Source organism: Limulus polyphemus, unplaced genomic scaffold (assembly GCF_000517525.1).
Source record: "Limulus polyphemus unplaced genomic scaffold, Limulus_polyphemus-2.1.2 Scaffold2867, whole genome shotgun sequence".
NCBI lineage: Eukaryota > Metazoa > Arthropoda > Merostomata > Xiphosura > Limulidae > Limulus > Limulus polyphemus.
This window is the reverse complement of record NW_013668477.1, coordinates 121,199-143,925: the sequence shown is the minus strand read 5'-3', so window position 1 is coordinate 143,925 and position 22,727 is coordinate 121,199. Positions and strand designations below refer to the sequence as shown.

The window sequence follows — 22,727 nt, the reverse complement described above, 5'->3', positions numbered from 1 at the left end:
TGCTTCAAGGTTCCAAATAGTTTACAACTATTACTTTGTCAACCTGAGAACACCAAAAACCACTGTGATATTCTTAATTCGATCTTATCATTGTCTGTATGTTTCTGTCCATCAACATGATTGACTGTTTTGGTTCACCATTATCACATTGTACAGAGTTACAACAGATACAGCAATAATCTGCACCTTCTGATATTTTTTTTTACTGCATAGTTTAAGCTTATGCCTAATATTGTTCTTTTTCAACCAGCTGAGATAAAATTATATCCCATTGACATCTTTAATAGTTACCCGTAAGAACATTATATTACATCACAAATTCTTCACATATTTACAAGTGATTTGACTGATCAATATTTAGGTATATAAAAGTCTAAAATGTTACCTACGTTACTTTCCATTATTTTTAAAACACTTAGAATATCACTGAACAGAGCATATTTTAAAGGTGCCCTTGGGGCATGATTGGTTCAATCCCAGGAAAGAAACAGTTATAAAGCTGCCGTTCTTTATTTTACAGTAAATCATAACACTGAAGCATCAGTATTTAATACTAATGCTTCAAGAGTAATGCAGCTGACTTCCATTAGATTGTATTGGTAAATTAATTGTAAACAAATGATAGCTTCAAATCTCTAAACAGCAGTAGATCTCACATCATCCCAATAGGAAATATGGAAATCCATAGATAAATTTTACTAGAACACTTAGAAGATCACTGAACAGAGCATATTTTAAAGGTGCCCTTGGGGCATGATTGCTTCAATCCCAGGAAAGAAACAGTTGTAAAGCTGCCATTCTTTATTTTACAGTAAATCATGACACTGAAGCATCAGTATTTAATGCTGCAAGAGTAATGCAGCTGACTTCCATTAGATTGTATTGGTAAATTAATTGTAAACAAATGATAGCTTCAAATCTCTAAATGGCAGTAGATCTCACATCATCCCTACAGGAAATATGGAAATCCATACATAAATTTCACTAGAACTGGCCATCAGATGATTTCTACCATAAGTTTAATTTTCCTTGAAAATAAAAGAACAGGGGCAAAAACAGTCTCACTGTAATAATTAGTATGACAAAATTAAAAAAAATTTGATATAATATTTGAGAAAAATAGGTCATTTTTAAAATAAAGCAGGAAAATGAAAAAAAAAAGAGCCTTTGAAATATAACTATCCTTGTCCTGTCTTTTCCTTCTCTTTTTGAAGTTTTATTATTACAGCTCTTCTTTTTCACCCTTTTATATCACAGCATTTGGAGCAAAACTTTGAAAATAGCTGCAGAGAAAGCTTAAATACCACTGGATAGAGTAGATTATACACTATTTATTTTGATGTACATTAAATAAAAATGGTGAGAGCAGTAATTTATGGTTTCATGGGAAAGTGACAATATGGATCTCCTGGAAGGTTATATAACAGGTAACTTAGGAACAAACAACAGTTCTGGGAATTTTATTTAAAGTTTATTTAGAGGTTCTATTTATTCCTGAAATTTTTTGTAAACTTATATATGTTAGAAGTTATGGAAATTTTCTTCTATTTCAAGGTATCAGGCAAGCTTAGTTTCAGCAGGTATGATAATATATGGAAAAATATTATGATGACTCAAATCCTTACGTATTCAATATTTATTGTTCAATTTATCATATTCAAACAATATATAACTAAAAGAACTTATAATATATTGAAGAAAACTATATTTATTAGATATAAATTGATCTTGACCAAGAATATTGTTAGCAAAAATATTATTTAGCCTGACAAAGGTAATGACAACACCATTGTGAAAGGTCATGTCATGGGTCACCAATAAATCTTTATCAGTTTTAGTTGTGTTTCTTTATGACTTGTAGCCAAAGTGGTTCCTATTGCAATTGGCAAAATATCAAAACAAATATGTTATTAAATAAAAATTAAGTTGAAACTGACCGGATAAATAAAATGAAACTTCCTGATCAACAATAAAAAATTTAAATTCTGATATGAATGGAAAACATTTTATAAAATTTGTTTTCATGACTTGCATAAGTCAATAGGGAAAAAAATTTCCAGTGTTAACTCCACCAAAAATAAATAATGTTTTATTATATTTTATAAAGAAATGTAGTAACAGCTGTAAGAAATGTTTTTATGTTAACATCTCTCCATTTTATCGTGCATACTTTGCATCATACACTATAGGTATTTTGCAGGTGTTCTAGCAGCCACTCAGTACAAGTACTGATATCCACCTATGCTGAATTGAGTCTGTACTTTACTGGGAAACTTTGACTAACATTTAATTGAAAAAAATGAACAAAAAAACTTATTCAAGCAAAAGACTACAAAAAAAGAAAAAAAACAATAAAAGAAATTTTAAATAATTGCACAGTACTGAACAAAGTCATTTACAGTCTCCTGTTTAACTATATATAATAACAAGTGATGAAACCTTGCATCTTTCTCACAAATATCATGCTTAACAAGAGTTACAATCTCCTTTCACATGTAACCAAAACCAAGAATGTTTATTGAACATATTTCAGCTGGCTAACAGCAAAAGAAGCTAACTTGTACCTGACTGGCTGCTAAACATACATTAGGACAAGTCAACATTCCAACCAAGCAAAGACTCACACTCATATTGTTGTGCACATTAACACTGTTTTATATCTGGTGGTTCTCCCACATAACTGCATTCCATTTTTTTTTACATTTTTTCTCAGTTTACTGCTGAATTCCACCGAACAAAGAACTGGAAACTTTGTAGGTCAGTAAATCCATTATATTCCAACATGGTAATTCAGCCTGTAAGTTTTCTTGTATGATAACACATACTCATGTTGAAACATTTAAAACAATAATTGTTTTCCAAATTTCATTTGTTGTCAAGAGTGCTGTGATGTATATCAGTCATCGCAAAATATAATTAGAAGTAAAATCATGAACCACTTTTTTGAGAATTTTATTCATTTTAGATCTAAGAAAAAACACACAAAGAGACAAAATAATATTAATAATATACATCACAACACTGTACTTAATAGTACTATCTATTAAAAGCAGAAGATTGTTCCCAAAATTTGGTATAATGGGGCCCAACATGTCACTAAAAATATTCTAAAACAGATTGATAACTGTATATATATAATTGATGACATTATAAGCTGATAGGCTATATTTAAATGCAAATGTTGGATTACTTCCTGTCAGGTGGTTAGGCTTACGACACTTATTCTATTATATTTTTACTGTGTGGATTTAGATTTATCTTTCTTTTTGTTAATAAATTTTAGGAAATAACTGAGGAACTTAGTCTAGAAACAATTTAAATTATTTCTAAAGTGTTTATGCTAAAGATGAAATAAATAAACTTTTGGAAAATCCATGTTCTTTATCTCACAAAAATTGTATGAATTTAATTTCTGCCAAATGATTCTTGAACATATTTTATCTTAATAATATCATTCCAATAATAGTCACATGACTCCTGTTCACTTACAGATGGAGGTACACTGTTACTGATCAGTGTTGCCAAGTTAGTGTATTTCCATTTTATGAGTTACATTTTCTAGAGATTATTTTTTGAAAAACCAAGATAAACAGCTTGTCATCAGTAAAAACAGGGAATGTGGGAATGACTGGTTAGATTTTCAAAGATTTTTCCAGGACTTCTTGATAAAAACCACCGACTTTTTGGGATGTTCAGTAATGAAAAATTGTTTAAAAAATTCCATGACTTTCCAGAATTTTTAAAACCCGTGCATACCCTGTAATATGTTTTTACTAGGTTTCATGCAATTCGGTAAAGTATTTCCATAGCAAAAAGGAAAATACCAAGGTATATCAAAGACATCTCACTAGTCCAGATGGGGTAGGTCACTGATTGATACTCAATGAGCAAATGTATAAAACTGATGCCCTAAGTCCAAAAGACGTAGCAAGTTTGTGAACTTGGAATATATATGTCAACAATTTGTCAGTTTATATTATGCCATTACATCTAAATCCAGAAATTCAAAGTCAGAGAATATTTTTTTCAAGTTATCATATATCAAGAGATAATATCCCAATCAGTTGTCAGTTATCCTTAGTTCAAAATTTAACTTGAGTTATTGCTATGAATCACACACACACACACACAAAATCACTGAAATTACTTGTAAAGTACAGTTAATCATAATTTTGCAAATTCTTGTATCCAAACACCAAAGTAATAACAATGCTGTAAATAATATTGATTAGGCTTTTACATATTATAATGTATGTAGAATCAAACAAGGATTTTGGAAAACTAGATATAAAACTATAGAAATGAAATAAATGTATTACTACAAATTCATAAGTGTTATAGTTTACAGTATTTTTGAAAATATGAAACAATTAAAAAAAAAGTATTAATATATTCGAACAAACTTCAGTTATGTAGTATTTTGGTTTAATTAATGTTCATTTTTTATTGGCACTTACACAAATTTGTTAACTTTTATTTGGACAATTTTGTAAAATAATACTTAAAGGAAGTTAGTCATATCTTTCTGTATAGACAATCTGATACATTCTAAAGATGTTTATAAGATATACAGTTGCAATAAAATATTTTTACAAACTTTTACAAATATATATATATATTAAAACAAACCAGTGACAAAAGAACATCTGTAGAATGCATAAGACTGAAATATTTTGCAAGAAGATATTAACATTTCCCCATAAATGACATCAGTGTAAACTAAAGAAGTTTTCACTCACTGAAAATGGACTAGTTTTATCTGATTAGCTAATGAGAATAATAAGAATAGTAAATTATTTTGCTTAGCACCATCAAATGACTTTTTGCAAACTACAGAAAACAATGATTATAATATTTCAAATTATAAAATATTTGTTTTAACTGAAAAATGGAAACTTCAGAAATTCTATATATATTCATCTTCTAAGTCTTTGTTTATTTGGCGTGTGAACTTTTCATTACATAAAATGTTACAATTTTTATTACTTAAAAAAATATATAATGTAAAATAATGCTGTAAACCATTTCTATAGGTCAAAAGATTAGTCATGGTTACATGATGATTGTGCTTTTGTTTTAAATATTAAGCTATATAAGAAATATAAATAAAAAAGTTCTTCAATAATCAGTGGGGAAGTTTCTGGAGGTCAAACTCAGAACATACTTTAGAAATACAATTTATTATCTATATAAAGATACATAATTTTTAAACTTAAATTTAAAATGCCAAAAAAATTATAATGTAAAATATATATTCATCACAACAGAATGAAACACAGGTATATATAATTATATGACAGCAAAAAGTATGACACCTTTTCTCATAAACAATATCTAAAAGACTATCTGAAAAACAGGTTATCCAACTCTCTTGCTTAGTTGTTATCTTGATCCTGGTGCTCTAAAAATTGTTGTAATGTTCCTGTATCCAGTGGGATCAAGAGATGTTCTGTACCCTCTGGTCCCTGTCAAAATAAATTTCATACATTAGACTTATACATACACTTTTCTTAAGGCTTTGTATTAAAAAAGTGGCAAAAACATTTAAAAAATTCAGTAACAGAACTTTCAATATTAGGCTCAGAAACTTAATAAAATATCCAAAATTTCTTTACATACAGGTCTACAAAATCGTTACACAAAGTATCTTTTAAAGACACACTGCACATTATAGAACATTACTAGGCTAAATGCCTGGTGAAAATTGTAACCTAAAATTAAATATTTTCAAAACATGGTAATACCAAAAAACATCTTTAATACAGATGTTTTGTAATTTCTTTAAATTCCATTATCAGCAATAATATTGCCCCCCAAAAATTAGTTCATAATATTCGAACTATAAAAAACAATATTAGCATTGAGTGAATTTTCGCTTTAATCGGATGTTTCGAAAGAACAGACTTAAACGGTAACAATATAATGGAATGTATGATAAAATGTGCAACATTCACATTTAATAAATAATATTGTTCAGAGAAACCATTACAAAGAAAGGCTTAATTATAAGTATAAATACTGTATCTTTAAAATAATAATAAATATCAAATAAAAACACTGAGAATCCATAATTGATTACACTAAATAATAACATCAACTCCTCTCTACTGTCATCAAATAATCAAGTAATAATGTACAAGTACCATAATATCTGAAACATATACTTTAAATGTGATAACCATTTGATGTTTCTAAGCCTCAATTTGATTTTATTAGGTAAATTTAGAATTTATAATGAAATAAAAAAACCACAAGCTGACATAGCTGTTTATTATGCAGTTACACAATAATCTATAACCACTGGCATGAAAGCCACGTTTCACACATGCTTTTTCAAAAAACTATATAGGTTTTGTAACTTACTATTTATCAGTATTTCTCTTTTGTTCCTATATTATATTATTCGTTTCAATAGACAATTAAATGTCTCATAAAGAAAAAGTATGTTGGTAGCATACAGATTATTTTTTAGATAACTGCACAGCCATGTTATTTTTTTTTATCTATTTCATTCTAATATACATATTTTTCAATAGCAACAAATACAATCACAGATCTAATGATGTCATCACTTGCCCATTTTCTTGAAAAAAATTTTTAAGGAATTACCTTAGATATTGTTACAAATATTATAAGTAGATACTCTTTATCTTATAATATTTGTCAAGTTTTTATATATTGATAAGCAGAATTCTTTACAGTAGGTGTCTGTGACATGTTGGTGATACATTTCAACAATAAACAAACAACACACAGTCCACTTGTTTTAAAATAATATATTAAAACAAGTCAAATGTTTTTTACACAGTATATCACCACAGTTGTATCCAGAACTTTAAGTAATTGTCTCTTTTTGTCTGAAGTCCTCACAGGTTTGTTCAATAACTTTAGAATATAATTGACAAGACAAATTATTTTTCTCTACTCTGTTCTTACAATACAATCTGTGACAATTTCATTTAAAAAAGAAAAGCGCCATTTCATATTCTTTATGGATAAACTCACAAACACACAATCTAGCTCCAGCTACATAACTAAATAACTGTTTATCTTACTTGAACTACATTTTGTATGCATATTCATAGACTGACAGAGGCCTAGAACATTATACACACTACAAGATAATATGATGCAATAATACTCAATAAAAACAATGAGTAAAACTTAAAATTTTCTAGTAACATGACATAATAATAAAACAAGCATCAATTTACAATAATTGAACTACATAACGTATGATTCATACACAGTTACATAACCAAACCTGCAATAAACTATCAATTCTAAAAATAACTAAATTTAACACTCACACTATACTTAAATGGAAACAGTTGTGTATATCTAACAATACTTTGTTTATAAGCTATCTCTGTACTCCTTTTAGAGTTTATGTAAAGATGCTTAAAAAACAAAAGAGAGTTCATGCTAACCTCCAAGCTTATGTTGAAGTAAAGTCCTCTCAAGACTCCATTAATTTCAAATTACCAGCAGGAGTCTTTGTAAAGTGAAAAGCAAATGCCAAAGTAGTTACTTTGCAACAAAATAAATTGAAAGAGGAATAAATTTAATTTATTACCTTTACATAACATATAAAAAGTCATTATATACCTGGATTATATGAGGTCATGTGATCAAAGAAAGGCCTCTAATTTATTAATTAAAGGCTCAAAAGTTACAATTCATATAAAAAAGAAAAAGAACTTTACATAAAATATAATGGGCCGTAAAGGTTTATATTGTTGGGTATTTCTTTGTGATTATTTTGTAAAAAATAATCCAAAATCTAGTCCACTTAACAATAACGAAAGTGATACACTTCTTAGACAGTAATGTTTTTTCAAGTTCTACAGGCTACGTTAATTGACAGACCAAACTCACAAATTAAAACTTCACAGTCACTTGTTAAATTTTAACTGATATCTATGACAGAACTCAAAACTGGCTAACTAATACATTCAGTAATCAACTGATAAGGTAACAGATTCACTAACTAACTTATCATCTCACTGATTCACTCACTCTGATGTTTTAATACAACAATTGTTTGCCCAAATCTCATGAAAACTTAAGACATCCAACGAAATCCAGGTACTCATGAAGAGCAGCTCAAAGTTCTTATTTTTTGATGTTGTTGTCATTTTTTTATTTTTAAGCTTAAATTTAATAGAAACTGAAGAAATCAGATTATTTTAACAGAGTGTCTGATAAAGAAAATATACGACATTATTTCATGAAACGAAGAAAATTAGTAATTAACCAAATGAGAAATATGGATTCAAATCAGATATCCCAAGTGTACATCATAAGTACTAAACATTGTTCATATTAAAAATTATTGTATAAAGTTTAAAATTACTTGAAACATTCACTAAAGAAAACGTTTTTTTTATTAATTGATGCTTTTGTGGGCTTACTTATTATAATTGCACAAATTTGGTGCTGAACTCAAACTTCTGATCAATACTGTATATTACAGAAAAAAAAAACATATATTAACAATACTTTAAACACTAACTTCAGTCTTCACTACAATACACTGGCAAGCTGGTTGTTTCATTTATGTATTTAGAATATTTCAATTTTAGCTGCATAATATTAAAAAAATTATAGTCTGTACCATTGCAGTGGAATACCTCAAATATCACTATGGATAATTTTACAGTCATTTCTCGCTGACTGATACCTACTATTTTGTTAGTGAGTAGGTATCAATAATATTAATATAAATTACTCTCTATTCATTTTGCCTATATTCCTATGGACCTCAAATTCACAATATATCATGGCAGCCAGTAGGTCATGTTTGGCCAGGAGTAAAATGATAAAAATATATTATAAGAAAAAAATGTTCACTACCTGTAAACTAAAACTTGGGTTTGTGCTACAACTTATTGTAGAAGGATTGATTCTATTCCATTGAATAAGTTCATTTAATAACAACACAGCTATTTCATTAAAAACATAAATGATATAAAAACTTATTTTATTTCTTAATAGAAATAAGGTACATCCGGAAATGTTCAAACAAACTATAAACATTTTATTAGCTATTAGATCTTTCAAAGCATGCATTTAACCTACTGGCAATATCACAAGTGTGTGTGTATGAAAAAATACAAATATCTAAAATTATTTTTGCATACCTTTTGTGATCTTAAAAGTTTGTGATCATAAAATTCTGTTAATTGAGCTCTCAAAGTGAGTTCACTATTTACAAGAAAGGCTTCACGACACTGTTGATAACATCTTTGAAAGGGCATTCCTGTATAAAAAATAGTAATACTTTCGTTTCAAGTTTCATTTAACCAGCTATAGGTAATTAACTTTCAACAATAAGAAATGTATCTTAATCTTGATCTCCAGGTAATTTCCATTATCCAGATCCTGCCTTAATCGCTAAATGCACATCTATCATAACATTTTATGACATGTTTCTTCAGTGCTAAAAACACAGTAATATATATATATATATACAATTAAATAACTTATCCATAAGATATTTTCAAGTAGGCATATATACATACCTATGGACCTATATTACAAAGTTTCCTAATTTTTTATTTACTATACCATAAAACATTGTATGTCAAAAATACCAATCAAACATTATTTTAATAAATTAAAAAAAAAACAGTCTTCAAGGTGGTCATCAAGATTCATTTAACTTATATGATATGAAACTCAAAAATTTAAAATGTAAACCTGATAAATAATTTGAAACACCAGTAGCCTCAATTCATAAGATTGCATAAAACATGCATAGATAAATTCAATTTTACGAGTATCTACAGTACATATTTTCATATACTAACATAACAGTTTGTCTAACCTTCTAAGTTTTTCAGTTTTCAAGTTCACTTACCTTGATTCCTTACAAATGAAAACAATTATTCATAAGCAATTAAAGATAAAGGAAAATCCAATCTTTTTTACAATAAGATGTGTTAAAGGTCCCACTGCAATTTTAGTTTGACATCAGTATTATGTATTTGAATTATAAAAAAACATAAAACACTATTTTTTGAAAAATAACCACTAATATTTTTCTAATTATTTAATAAAAGCTAAAGTATTTAGTTTTCTACAGAAATCCTAAGAACAACTTAACTACATACATTGTAGTGTATTTTATTTCACTATAAACGGTAGGAAATTTATACTTCTTAACAAAGATTAGAAAGGAAATTTTGTTGCATATTAAAACATACCTAAATATGAAAAGTTATCTTTTTGGTCCAGTTGGTAGTGAGTTATCAAAAGGAAAATGCCTCGAGCATTTGATGTGAGGCTTCTGAATACATACTTTAATGAGCTAAGAGCAAGAGTGTTAGACTGCTGCATTAACAGAGAGTTTTCAAATGAAGTTTCAGTAGTGTAAGGTTGGAAGTTTGTGACATCCACCCAAAGCCAATGAAACCTACTTAACTGGGTTTGGTCCCAAACTGTTAAAGAAAAATATGCATGTTTATCAGTATAGACCTGCAGAAATATTTTGATACTTAAACGATTTGTTGTATTCTAAGTATTGAAGTAAACACTCAATAATGGCAACTACTGTTTAGACAATGTGTGCAAAGTTAGCTACAAATGATAATCAAATAAGGAAATTTTCTTATGGTCTGCTCTTTCCAATATTTTATAAATAAAACTGATTGAAATAGTTTATATACAAAAATTGATCACCAAATTTTTGTAAGTAATTTCCAACATTATTTTTAGATAAATTTTTAGAAATCAAATTTCTATGTTACCCTTTAAGGTTTAGTATATTACACATTATTAAGCTCACTAACATAAGAGATATTAAAGTTTTCATCATTATAGGCTTAAAATATATTATCATCTACTGGATAATCACACCCCGCAAAGAAAGGTTTAAGCACAGCAAATGAATTAGTTAGCCTTTATGTATGTTATTTTAACTAATATTATAAATCGTATACCTTGAACAGAATAAATTTCAAGGCTATTTCAGCATTTTTTAAGGTTATTCAGATATAAAAACAATAAAAAATTGACTTGATTTAATGCCTTTGTTGTAACATATGATAGGCTTTGTGATTGAGCACACTGACATTAACAATAGTTCCTGTTAATAGTTCACTGTCAACTGATAATGGAATCCAACTTTTGCTTTGTACTTCTGTATGAACTTGACTTTGTTAATTCATGATGTTAGAAAAACATATAGGTTCAAGAAGCCATGACAGAAATGTATAAAACAATATAACCTGGGCAATTTTGAAAGGTGGACCTTTCTTTTTCAGTTAAGTCTACAGTGCTTTCAGCTTTCTCAGTAAATTCATCTGCACTAGACTGAAACCCATTAAGATCAGTTTCTAAACTGTGCCTCTTCATCTACAGTTGCTGAAGGCTATTTGTATCAAGTTAATTTTTAGAATTGAAATCCAAAGGTTTTGCAATCAGTGTAGTCTGACTGTTTTTCTCCATATCTTTGCCTAGCATCCTGGGTATATATAAACATGGACTTTGCAACAGACACACGAAGAACTATATGCAAAGGGCATATAGCATCACAGACTTGTCTTTGAGAAACTACCGATTCTCATCAAGATTTCCAATAATTAGATGGCTATTTATTGAAAAGATTTTCCATTGTTGCTTGCCATGTGATAAGATATAAGCAACTGCTTGGTTACAAACCACAGCTTGTTGAACTCTAAAAATGTATATATCCAGCTGCCTGTTTAAACTTAATACTGCCTCTTTACCATGTCACAAATCTACCCTACATCAACATATTTGTGAAAACTCTGAAATCTAGTTATAAATACTTGTTTATCACTGACCAGCAAATGTGGATCCAGAAATGTTTCATTTCTGATTACTGAATACTTCAAGGGTCATTTCTCTTGTACTTAGCATTTGAGACTGATAGACATTTCTTACATTCCATCCCAAATCCCATCCAGTCTTCTCACTCACTTTCTTGACAGCAAATAGTTCTTTGAGCTTCTTAGTTGTAGAAAACCATATATCTACTTTGCTATGTGTGTCTTGATTCTTTTAATTTTTCAGATCAATAACCTTCTGAGAGGAGAAATAATTTCAGTCTGAAACTTCGTTCTTTATAAAACATTCAACCCATCCATGAATCAATTTGTTTAGACTGCTGTACAAAAACATTATTATTGGCTTATGAGTTTGATTCCTGACCATGAAATCCTCGTACTCACAAACAACTGATTAAAGGAAGGACATTTTGGCTGGCAGTAACTTGTCAAAACACCCATCTTTGACAATTTCAAATGATTTAGTCATGGGCACTGTATACTTCTTTTCTACTGTTTCAATATACATTTGACTTTACCAAATAGTGCACAAGTAGTCACCTTAATTTTCTATCCAAATATCAACACAAAATGTAAGTGGAAAATGTCTGTACCAGTGATTTGCATGGAGTCATCCCTTCTTGCAGTGGTGTCATAAAACAATATATACATTGAATGCAGAAATGCTTTAATATCCAGTGTTATGGCTTCAAAACACCCCTTGAATGAATTGTGCACAATATGTAAACCACAGCTCCCAATGTCAATCAGACACCTATCATTGCTTTTGTTGTTCCCTATTTCTAACAAAAGTTTGTCATAAAAAAAAAAAAAACACTGACAGTTGGTCCATCCACAAAAATTTTTGTACCAGCTTCTAGAGATTTAAATCTGCACATTTATCTAAAAATTCACTCAATACCATGTCCACATAGGCATGTCCAAGGAAAACACTTGTATGGTACCTTTGTTGCTTGTTACCTGTATGTAGGCCAAATTGCTTATTTTGTGTATGCCAATTTAAAGTTCCATCAAATAAAATAACAAAGCCACTGATTTCCTGAAGTTGACCAAGTAATTGTAGTGTGAAATAAGGCCATTGAAAACAATATAAGCACCCCTTTTCTCCCAACATATTATTCTGTAAGGGTACTGTCTAGAAATCTTTTCTAGAACAATTTTGATATCTATACAACTTTTGGAGGAAAAATGTAATGAAATCACCTTCATAGTTCATAGGACTTTAGTAGTCTATTCCTAATCTTTGGTTACTAAATGACACATGTAGGAGGCCTGGTTTTACTTTTAGTTTATTTGTTATCAGTAGCTTGATTACTGCAAACAACCATGCTACTGTTTTTAGTGATAGAAAATCTCTTTTTCAATATTTTTACAAGTTTTTTTTCACTTTAATGTGGCTTCTGTCCCACACTAGTAATGTCAAAATTATATATTTGCATGCTTTACAATAAGCTTTGTATTCACTGAGACCTGGATCAAACCAATGTTTATATTTTTCTTTTAAGACTTACTCTTCCTGTTATTTGGTTTTCCCCATTATAATACTGAGCTCAATGACAACTTGCCATTTAATTTACCACAAATGCATAAAAACAATTGTCTCATTAAGCCAAAAGTTTTGAATAGATTCAAGTATAACCATAAAGTTGAAGGTGTTTTAAATTTTCTTAAAACGCTCAAAAAATAAAAATATACAGTTGAGAATAGATTTCAAATCTCTTAAACAACTGGCAGATACAAGATTTGATAAACAAGTGTATTATGCAAATTTTGACACTGAGGTCCTGTGCACTAATATTTCTTTACAGAAAGCAAGTAAATTAGCAGCAGATTTGGTTTTCAAAATGATATGATCTACCAATATCAGCTTTTATTGAGTTATTAAATATTTCCACCAAAAAATTTAAATTCAAGTTTAATACTAGTATTTGTGATCATATTGTTACGACAATTGAGGTCACGTGACTAGTATCACGCCACGTCATTCTCGAACTTTCACGTCTTTTCCTTAAATCTCATGATCTTTCTAGATATAGTGTAGTCTTGTATATATAAGACCGGCCACGAAGCGATGGAGAGGTAATGAGTAATTGAACTGCAGTCAGAGAGTGTGTATTGTCGAGCACGAGCACGTGAGACGTTCTTTGAGAGTTATAGCGTTTGTTATAGAGCGACTGTTGAAATTAAGTGTATCGTAAAGTTGTATTCGGAAAGAATAAACCAGTTTTATTTAAGAAAGGACTTGTGTCACTCAAGTTTCGTCGGAACGAATTTATGGAAAATTAATTAACGAACAAACGGAGACGTAACAATATAAACAGATAGTATTGCTATGGGCTCTACCTTTTTTTATAATATCATCAGAAACAATGGTTGGATAGCTGTCCAGAATTTTAAAACTATCAGACATATTTATGTGGCTAATACCTTCAATATATTTAAGGAAAAACAACAACTGATTTCATTCTTAGAATATATAAAGAAACAACATCCTTGTATTAAGTTCACAGTTGAAGAGAATAAATAACTCAAATTTGTCTTTTCTCTTGTTTAAGATCTGGATATTGATAATCATTTAATCACAAAACTGTAGAGTCATGTTGACAGTTTTATACCTTTTATATATAAGGATAATTTGATAAATATCTTATATTACACAGCTTATCATACTGCCAGTAACAATCATTATTTTAGTAAAGAAACAGAAAGTGCTACGAATAATTTGGTAAAAAATAAAATTGTTCTCACCTCTCATTAGTTGAAATCTTGAAATATTTTTTAAATGGAGTGTACACTACTTGTAAAGCAAGTTATGATATGCCCAAACTGTCATCTTACATCAGTATCCCATTTATGATGAGAAACAAAAAATATGTTGAAAACAAACAAACCACAACTTTAAGTGTATATAACTTTAAAATTCAATGATTCTACATTGTTTATTGATACGTTTGTTCTTAATGTGGACAAAATTAAGTGGGATCAACCACGTGCTGTTTAAAGCAATGTATAAAACACATATGAAACATAGTGCTAGTACTTTTCAAATATCTACACACACCTAGATCAAGAATGTGATGAAACTGCTAATGCAAATGACAATGTGTGCTTCCAACAATGAACAAGATGTAGGAATCAAAGAGACATTGGCAATCAAGAAACTCAAACCAATATTGAACTCTAAATGATCTTCCGACAATTTCCATGGCAACAAGCTACTACAACTGATATGGCAAAACCAATCTTAGATAATATTTGTTGACAAACTTCCCAGACTTCCTAATGTATGTAAATGTAAACTTCCAAGACCACATTTAAACAAACTTAGGGCATAAAAACGTCCACAGAACTGTGGATCAAATACATAGGTGCTAAACATGTTGCTTTTGGAACTCACATCTATAGCAAAATGCTTCATCATTAGTATTTAATAATCATTCATAAAGTGTTATTAACCCTCCCACTGTCTTCATTTTGATTGTTAATGTAATTTGTATCCACTACTTTGATCATCAGGAAAACAGAAGTGAGTATTGATATGCAAAAGATGATGAGATGAAACTAGTTTAATACTGTTGTAAAAATTGCATCTTACTGATTTAAGTAACTGATATATATATAATTTAAAAAAAACATATCACATGCTTGCATCATCACATTCCAGTCACTTTTTTAATTATTTTTGCTCCTTAATTTAGTTAATTGCTCTGAGTTTGTAAACTGTGCATGCTGATGAGTGCAAATGCTGAATCATAGCTTGCAATAATTATTTAGAAATCTGAAATTAGACGTTTTTACAAATTATTGTTATGCTAACAAAGATCTCTGGAATTTTTAACTCTTTGTATAACAGATAAGACCTAAAGATTTTAAAGAAAAAAAAATCAAACAGAATGAGGGATGCTTAGTAAGTAACAGAAAAGTGTAGCATTCCTGCAAGTTTCACAGTATCTTATACCTCATATTTATACAAAATGTTAACTGAAATAAAACATGAAACTCAAGTACTTACTCAATGGTGCATTGATGTGGTCAACAGAAGCAATTATGTGTATTTTAGGAGCTTGTGCTAAGTAGCTAAGTAAACTCTGATTTTTCCTTGCTCTAAGTGGTATTCCATCAATATTGTGGATAATTAAATACAGATCATCTGATTCTGTAAAATAAAAATAAATTACATAAATTTATTTTTTGACCTGACAAAAACTTTAATCAATCTCTTGATAATTACTCCTCACAAAATTTCAGTTATCTTGGCTGAGATACCAACCTTAACTGATGTAAAACAGGAATGCCAGATTAAAAAATCAGAATACAAGAAGAAATATACGAATGATTTAACTTCTGTCATCACTTTGCCTGCCACAGAGTCAAGCATGTAAAATATGTGGTGTTCACTTACATTGGATGATTTATTGGAAATCTAACCTAATCTGTTAAGAACTGTTACAGACAAAGAAAACATAGCATTATATATGAGATAAAATACTGCTATTCTTCTCAGGGCATGTGCACTATCCACGTGAATGTTGGTCATTCCCATTGAAATATAAGGGAGGTTACGTCCTTAGGACATCACCTGATCTCAAGAAGAAAATATCACTGTCCACTTCTACATAGTAAATTCAGTTCTACAAAAATCTTTCCTACAAGAAAGCATGTGTTACCACAAGTGAATGACTCAGGACAATAGATAGATAAGGTAAAATAAACTTTATAACTTTTATGACAGCTGTCTGTGCTGCAATCACCTACACCTTTATGCATTAAATTTGTAAAATTACATGTTAAAAAGAGGGCATCCAAAACACGTATTATGCCTACATAACACACCTTTCCCTTTACGTCATTTCAGCAGTCCATAGGTTTCAAATTTAAATCCAATTCCCTTGCCCCTGTAGAATACTTACACAACAAACAAGCAAAATAGAACAAATGTAACTCCATAACAAAGGATAACAAACTAAACAGGAAACAATATAAAACATGAAATATCTCTTTTGCAAAAAATTAATAAATTATCCATTTAAAGAATAAAAAAGAAAGAAAACTGACATACAAAGCAAACCCTTTGAAAATGAAGTCATATAAAATACTCCAACATTAAGAAAACATATTAACTGGCTTAGCATGAGAGACAACAAAATGTACCCTTTAATAGCCAGTTAAAGCAAAACACATAGAAATTATAAACTTGAACCCTTTAATTACAAGTTAAAAGACAATAAAACACAACTCTTAGCATTAAGACCATAATCAAATAGACTAACTCTCAAACATCAAGAATTAATATTCATGAATCATTGAAGAAAAATTAATCAAGATATAATATAGTTAAGTTAATCATAATAATCAACTAACTAAGATATCATCCTGAGATACAGATCTTAGAGATGTTATTCTGAAATTGTACATTCATATCTACACACAGTGAATCAGAAGGGTAATGTTCTTTACAGTTCACATACCATAATAATATACTAAACTCAATGATGGTAACTTCATGGGTCACACATACACACACAAAAAGGTAATATTCTTTATATTGCAAAAAGTATGGTGATCACATTTAGGCTGTCTTCATAGAAGAACAATAGAGACACTTACACACATTCATTACAAAAAACTTCAATAATTAATAAAAGGAAATGGTTTAAATACTGGTAGGTGTGAAACATTGAAAACAAATACGCCTAAAAATTGTTATAAAACCAAGCTAAGTGCACAACTTTTTCCCACATTCCTCATTACTTTTCCCAATTCAACTCAAAATAGTATGTGTAAAAAAATAGCATTATATATCTATCTTTTATCTCCAACAAGTTATTGCCCAATAAGATCTGATAAATATCACAACTCATCAGTTGGGATGTATAATGAGAGACAAAAAGTTCTATGAAATGCTATACATACAGTAGAATATTTTAAAAGTTACAGTAAGTCTGTCCATTTCAGCAGCTAATCCTCTTCTCTATTATGGATACCTCTATCCATTTAGTGACACTTCAGGATTGATATCTGCTGAACCATTTGTCAATTGGTAATGGCTGTTGGTGGAGATGATGGGTGCTTTGGTATTGGCTGCCACTGATGTTGATCACAGGGCTTCTTGTTCTGCATTTATATATGTGGATGCCCTCATGTTGACATTCATAGTATTCAATACTTGTGCAACTGAAGACTGCACTGATATAACTGATTCATCTCACCCTGGTGAATTTTTTATTCCATTAAGAGGTTCAAGCCTTAGATTCTTACTTGTGATTATGCATAGTTTGTGTTGAAAAGTGCAGAAGCATATTTTAAAAGATACAAAATTCTTATGTGTAGTAATTAGAGTTCAGACTTGTCACTTGACACAGAAAAATGAAAACTGAGATTTTTTGAAAAATTTCTTATTGAAATTAAGAAGTGTAAAATTTGGTAATAAAGTTATTTAATTAAATTTTAAGTGTAATACTGTAAAAGACCACAATGTCTACTTCGATGAGATTGTAAAGAAAGTATAAGTTACGTAGATTCTTAATGGGTGCATAATTCTATATGTAAAAGTACATGACATACAAGATGAACAAAAGTACGATACTGTATTGTTTAATTTCATCCACACATAGCTTTAGTAAATCAACAAATATACTTTATAGTAAGATCATGAAAAGCAATTTGTAGACAAAAACTTAATACACAAATTAAGTTTTCAAAAAGAAGAAAAAGGTATAATTGTAAACTAATACTGCATAGTGCTTGTGTGGTAACCGAGATATTTCCTGGTGAAAATATTGGAAACCTGTAAGTATTTTTCTTACATTCAGTTAGTGCTTTTTCTGTTTTAATTAATCTCGTGGAGTCAGACTAGTATGTGTATGGTCTAGTCACAGGTGGTTGTTCTGTATGAAAGGAACAGACACAAGACCTTGTCTTCCCTTAACTCTCTTACTAAGGGTAAGTCAGTGTGTATATCACGACGTTTTACAGTTACATTCAAAATTTAATTAAACTACTTTATTAACAATGTATACAAATAAACTTTGCATCAAAACATAGGTAATGAACCAAATTTTAATATATATAAATTTTTAAGTTTTTAATTTTGTATGGACATATTTAAAAAAATTTTCAATCTTCCCTAGTATGAGAATCATGACATTTGTTCTCTAAGTCTTCCCTCTTCTCTAATTTATTTACCAACCCTCTCTGAAGTATCAAATTTAATGTAAATGTAAAGTATTTTTAATCTTAACATGAAAATCTCTGATTCCATATATTTATGGACAGATCTTTAGTAAAAATACATAATCAAAGAATCTGATTTTCTGTGCACAAAAGGCTTGTAATGTTTACTGAAGGTTTGCCAAACTTCATGAAGATACACAAAAGACATTAAAAGTTATAGCCTGGAAACTCTGATGATTACTTTATGGTTAGAAAGTCAGTCATGTCACCCAAATCCATGTGAAAATAGTTAACTTGATAATGACCTATAATCTGTATGGGTAAGATTTATAGGTGGTCAAAATTCTGTTAACTTAGCAGAGTATAAACATACAGTGAAGAGCTGTTTTCTTTTGTCTGCAAGCTCAGAACACAATCAGTCAGCTAGAAGTTTTTTATTACTGTACCACAATGCAACTTAAGAGCAGGTACTTGCAAAACAACTTTGTCTAGTCTCGTCCGTTCAATTTATTAACTTGTAAAATAAAACTCATCCTTTTTTTTCTCCAGTTAAGGATGCTAGTCTACACAGGAATATTTTAGAGCTCCCTCACCCACCCATTAAATTGCATTAATCTACAAAAAAAATAAAAAATATACATATATATATACCAACACAACACATATTAATACACTCATTAATTAAAAGGTCATTCGCACTCGTACTGTTGCTCAAGTCATACACATTGTGTGTGTACTGCACTTAGCAACCAATCAGTATAAGTGTCTGAAAGTAAAGTGTTTTGCTGCTGAAATTTTTAAACACCTACTACTGAGTGATATTTTTGAATTAAATTTACTGAAAACAACAATCATAAAAAATCCCTGTAAATCAGGGATGCCTTAAAATGCTTAGTCCTAACCAACTGCTTAGTCTGCTTATTCCTAGCACTGTCACTGATCTTGAGGCTAATTGTTATGTAGTCTAAGCCAACTTTACATTTAAGGTAGTAATCATTTTTTTAATTTATGTCATGAATATGCTATATTTTCTACATTTCCTTGCATATATGTTAAGTTACATCAACTCTTTAAATCAGATGAATTAAATGGCCTACCTGGTTTCATAAAATGGTTTTTGATGTCATCTATTTGCTCACTTACTCCTTGTAAGTTCCCTCTAGACCCAATGAATTCCTCCATTATGGTGGTCAGTATCTATTCATTTAGTATTCAAATAACATGCATGTATTTACATAATTAAAATTACACCCACAAATCATTAAAAAAATATGAATTATAAGAGTGTAAAGTTAAATCACATTGGAATTCAAAACCAAAATGGCAGTAAAAATGGAAAATGTATTCAAAAATCACAAAATAATGAATTATTGATCTCATTGTTTTCATGAATCCACAGAAACTTAGTTTAGTGCCATTCAACAATCTTGGTTTCTTCCACTTTATAAGAATCCCTCCTTTTATAACTTTGCATGAGCGTGCTGGCCTGAAACAATTTTTTATGGAAGACTATATCTAAGAAATCTAAATAATTTCAATCTTATATCTTTCCTCTAAATTTTCATGTCATAATCACTTATAAAACAAATTCTAGAAATTTTGAAAATTATAATAGGCACTGGTAAAACAAAGAATAAATTAAATCTATTTTATAATGAAATTATTATTCAGTTTTTGTAAAATATAAAGTACATTCTGAACTTACAATTTCATCTCAGCACATTTTGGAAATATTTTGAGTGAATCATTATTCAATAGATTAATAATACCAAAAATACTCAAAAACATGAAAATAGATCAAGTTGTTATTTGCACAAGAACAATACATATGCACTGTGGTACAGCATTGTACTACATGTTTAATATGTAAAATTTTCACAATTTCTGTGCTTTCTTTCAGTTCAGTTTGGATATGGAGAGTTAAGTCTAGTAAAGAACTCAACTTTTCTTTCTCTGGTGCATATTATACTTCAATCTACTATTTGGTCATTAAGCATATTCTCTTACAGTACTTCACCTGTGTTATTTTGAGATAGAGCAATGTCTTTTCTGTCAGAGAAATGGGTAAAGACCCAAGGCTGCTACATTTGTACTTTAATTATAGTGAGTCTCCTTTGTATAGTAGGTTTTAGATTTCAGAAATTTAACTTAGATTTTGTGGGAGCTTAACTTGAACTTCAAATTAGTGTTTTATAGTTTCTTTGTTTCATTTTAATACTGCAGGGTTCTTTTTGTTCTAATATTTTAATTTAACTTACATCTAATTTAACATTACAGGGAGGGCTCACACTGGACTGGTAAGAGAGATTTATTAAAGATTTCTATACACTTAGTATTTCGAATTATAGGTTCAGTTCCCTGTGGAAGACTAAGCACAAATAGCTCAATAGGTATTTTTGCACTAGAAAACAACAACAAAACTTATCAGTTTAAAGTACTCATAGCAAACACTTGCCTTTGTTTTATTTTGATGTATTGTGTGTGTGTGTCTGTTTCTGTCAATAAGGATTGTTCTTTTAAATCTGTGTGTATTGCATTTTCCTTGTTGATGAATTCAAGCCAGTTCATAGACACACGCAGACCCATACTCTGTGACATTATTATCTCCAAACCTCCAGATAGCGGATCCTAACTAATTACTCTGCAGAAAATGCCACAGAGAAGTTAGGAGAGAGGAATTATGGTGCCATGATCAAGGATATCACTGTTGAGAAGGTTTGATTTTGCCAGAGTGGGTAAATATTTAAATTTTAACATCACAGTGAGTACTCAAAGTCTGCTTTGGCACAGAAATGGCATTTTCTGCTGGATGTAGGGTGTACGAGCTGGAGGTGACCAAGTCAGGAGTCAAGGCAGGATGGTGTGTAAGTAGTCTTTAGCTCTTGGAGAAATTCTTTTCTGCTTTTTGGACTTTTGCCAATGCCTTGAAGGGTCCTATAAGCCATCACACAGCAACCACAAGCTTCAAAAGAGGAACATATGCTGCTTGATGTACCAAGAAGAGCCAACAAAGTTCTCTCTCAGAGACTAAGTCTTGGACTGAATGGAGCCCTGATAACTGAGGATCATCATGGTGGTGTTCAACCAGAACTGCTGAAAATCAGACAAGAAGTGCACTACTGGTGGAAGAGCCCTGCCAACATGAGCTGTCTTACCAGGAGGTGATATGGTGGGAACTCATAGATAAGTATGAGGAGGATGACTAGGTGTAAAGCATGAAACCTTTCAGTGAAGAGAGGTGGCCAGCAGTTGAGACAACAGACACTCACTGATATTGATTACAATCAATGAGATTAGAGGAAGCCTCTTAGTGAAGAAATTGACCTAGTTGCCCTGAGAATAAGGAGTGAAGTGCCATTGGTAGATGAACAATAGAATGTGAGTTGCATTGACAATAAGGTTTAAATAGTCATCAGAGTGGTAAGCAAAGTGTAGATAACAGATATTAGCTGTAATGCTAATGTTGATTCTGTTGCACTGTGTCTTAAAGCAGATATTTGGCTACCAGTGCATTGAAGTTCTAGATGAGAATAGCAGAAGCAATCTAGCCTTAATCCAGTGGCAAAGTATTGGTGTCCTTATGTCTTAGTAAACTGATGTATTTGTGTGATTGAATGCTGACTGGGTAAGGTTACAATCACTTGCCACCATACAGAAGCATACAAAGAAGCAATACAAGTCTCACTAAACAATCACTGTGCATGATTCCCTGGAACATTAGGGATATAACCAGCATAAAGA

General features: G+C 30.1%; 1 protein-coding gene across 1 annotated transcript in view; it reads right to left on the bottom strand.

Moving 5' to 3' along the window:
• Nucleotides 1-4,433: 4,433 nt before the first annotated feature.
• LOC106468089 (origin recognition complex subunit 2-like) overlaps nucleotides 4,434-22,727 on the bottom strand; it is a 104,437-nt gene continuing 86,143 nt past the window's right edge. The window contains exons 9-13 of the mRNA XM_013928492.2: nucleotides 20,084-20,183; nucleotides 15,826-15,969; nucleotides 10,209-10,442; nucleotides 9,144-9,262; nucleotides 4,434-5,465 (exon numbers count right to left, since the gene is read on the bottom strand). Coding sequence (XP_013783946.2) covers nucleotides 5,376-5,465; nucleotides 9,144-9,262; nucleotides 10,209-10,442; nucleotides 15,826-15,969; nucleotides 20,084-20,183 — 687 coding nt within the window. The 3' untranslated portion in view covers nucleotides 4,434-5,375. The remainder of the gene's footprint in view (nucleotides 5,466-9,143; nucleotides 9,263-10,208; nucleotides 10,443-15,825; nucleotides 15,970-20,083; nucleotides 20,184-22,727) is intronic.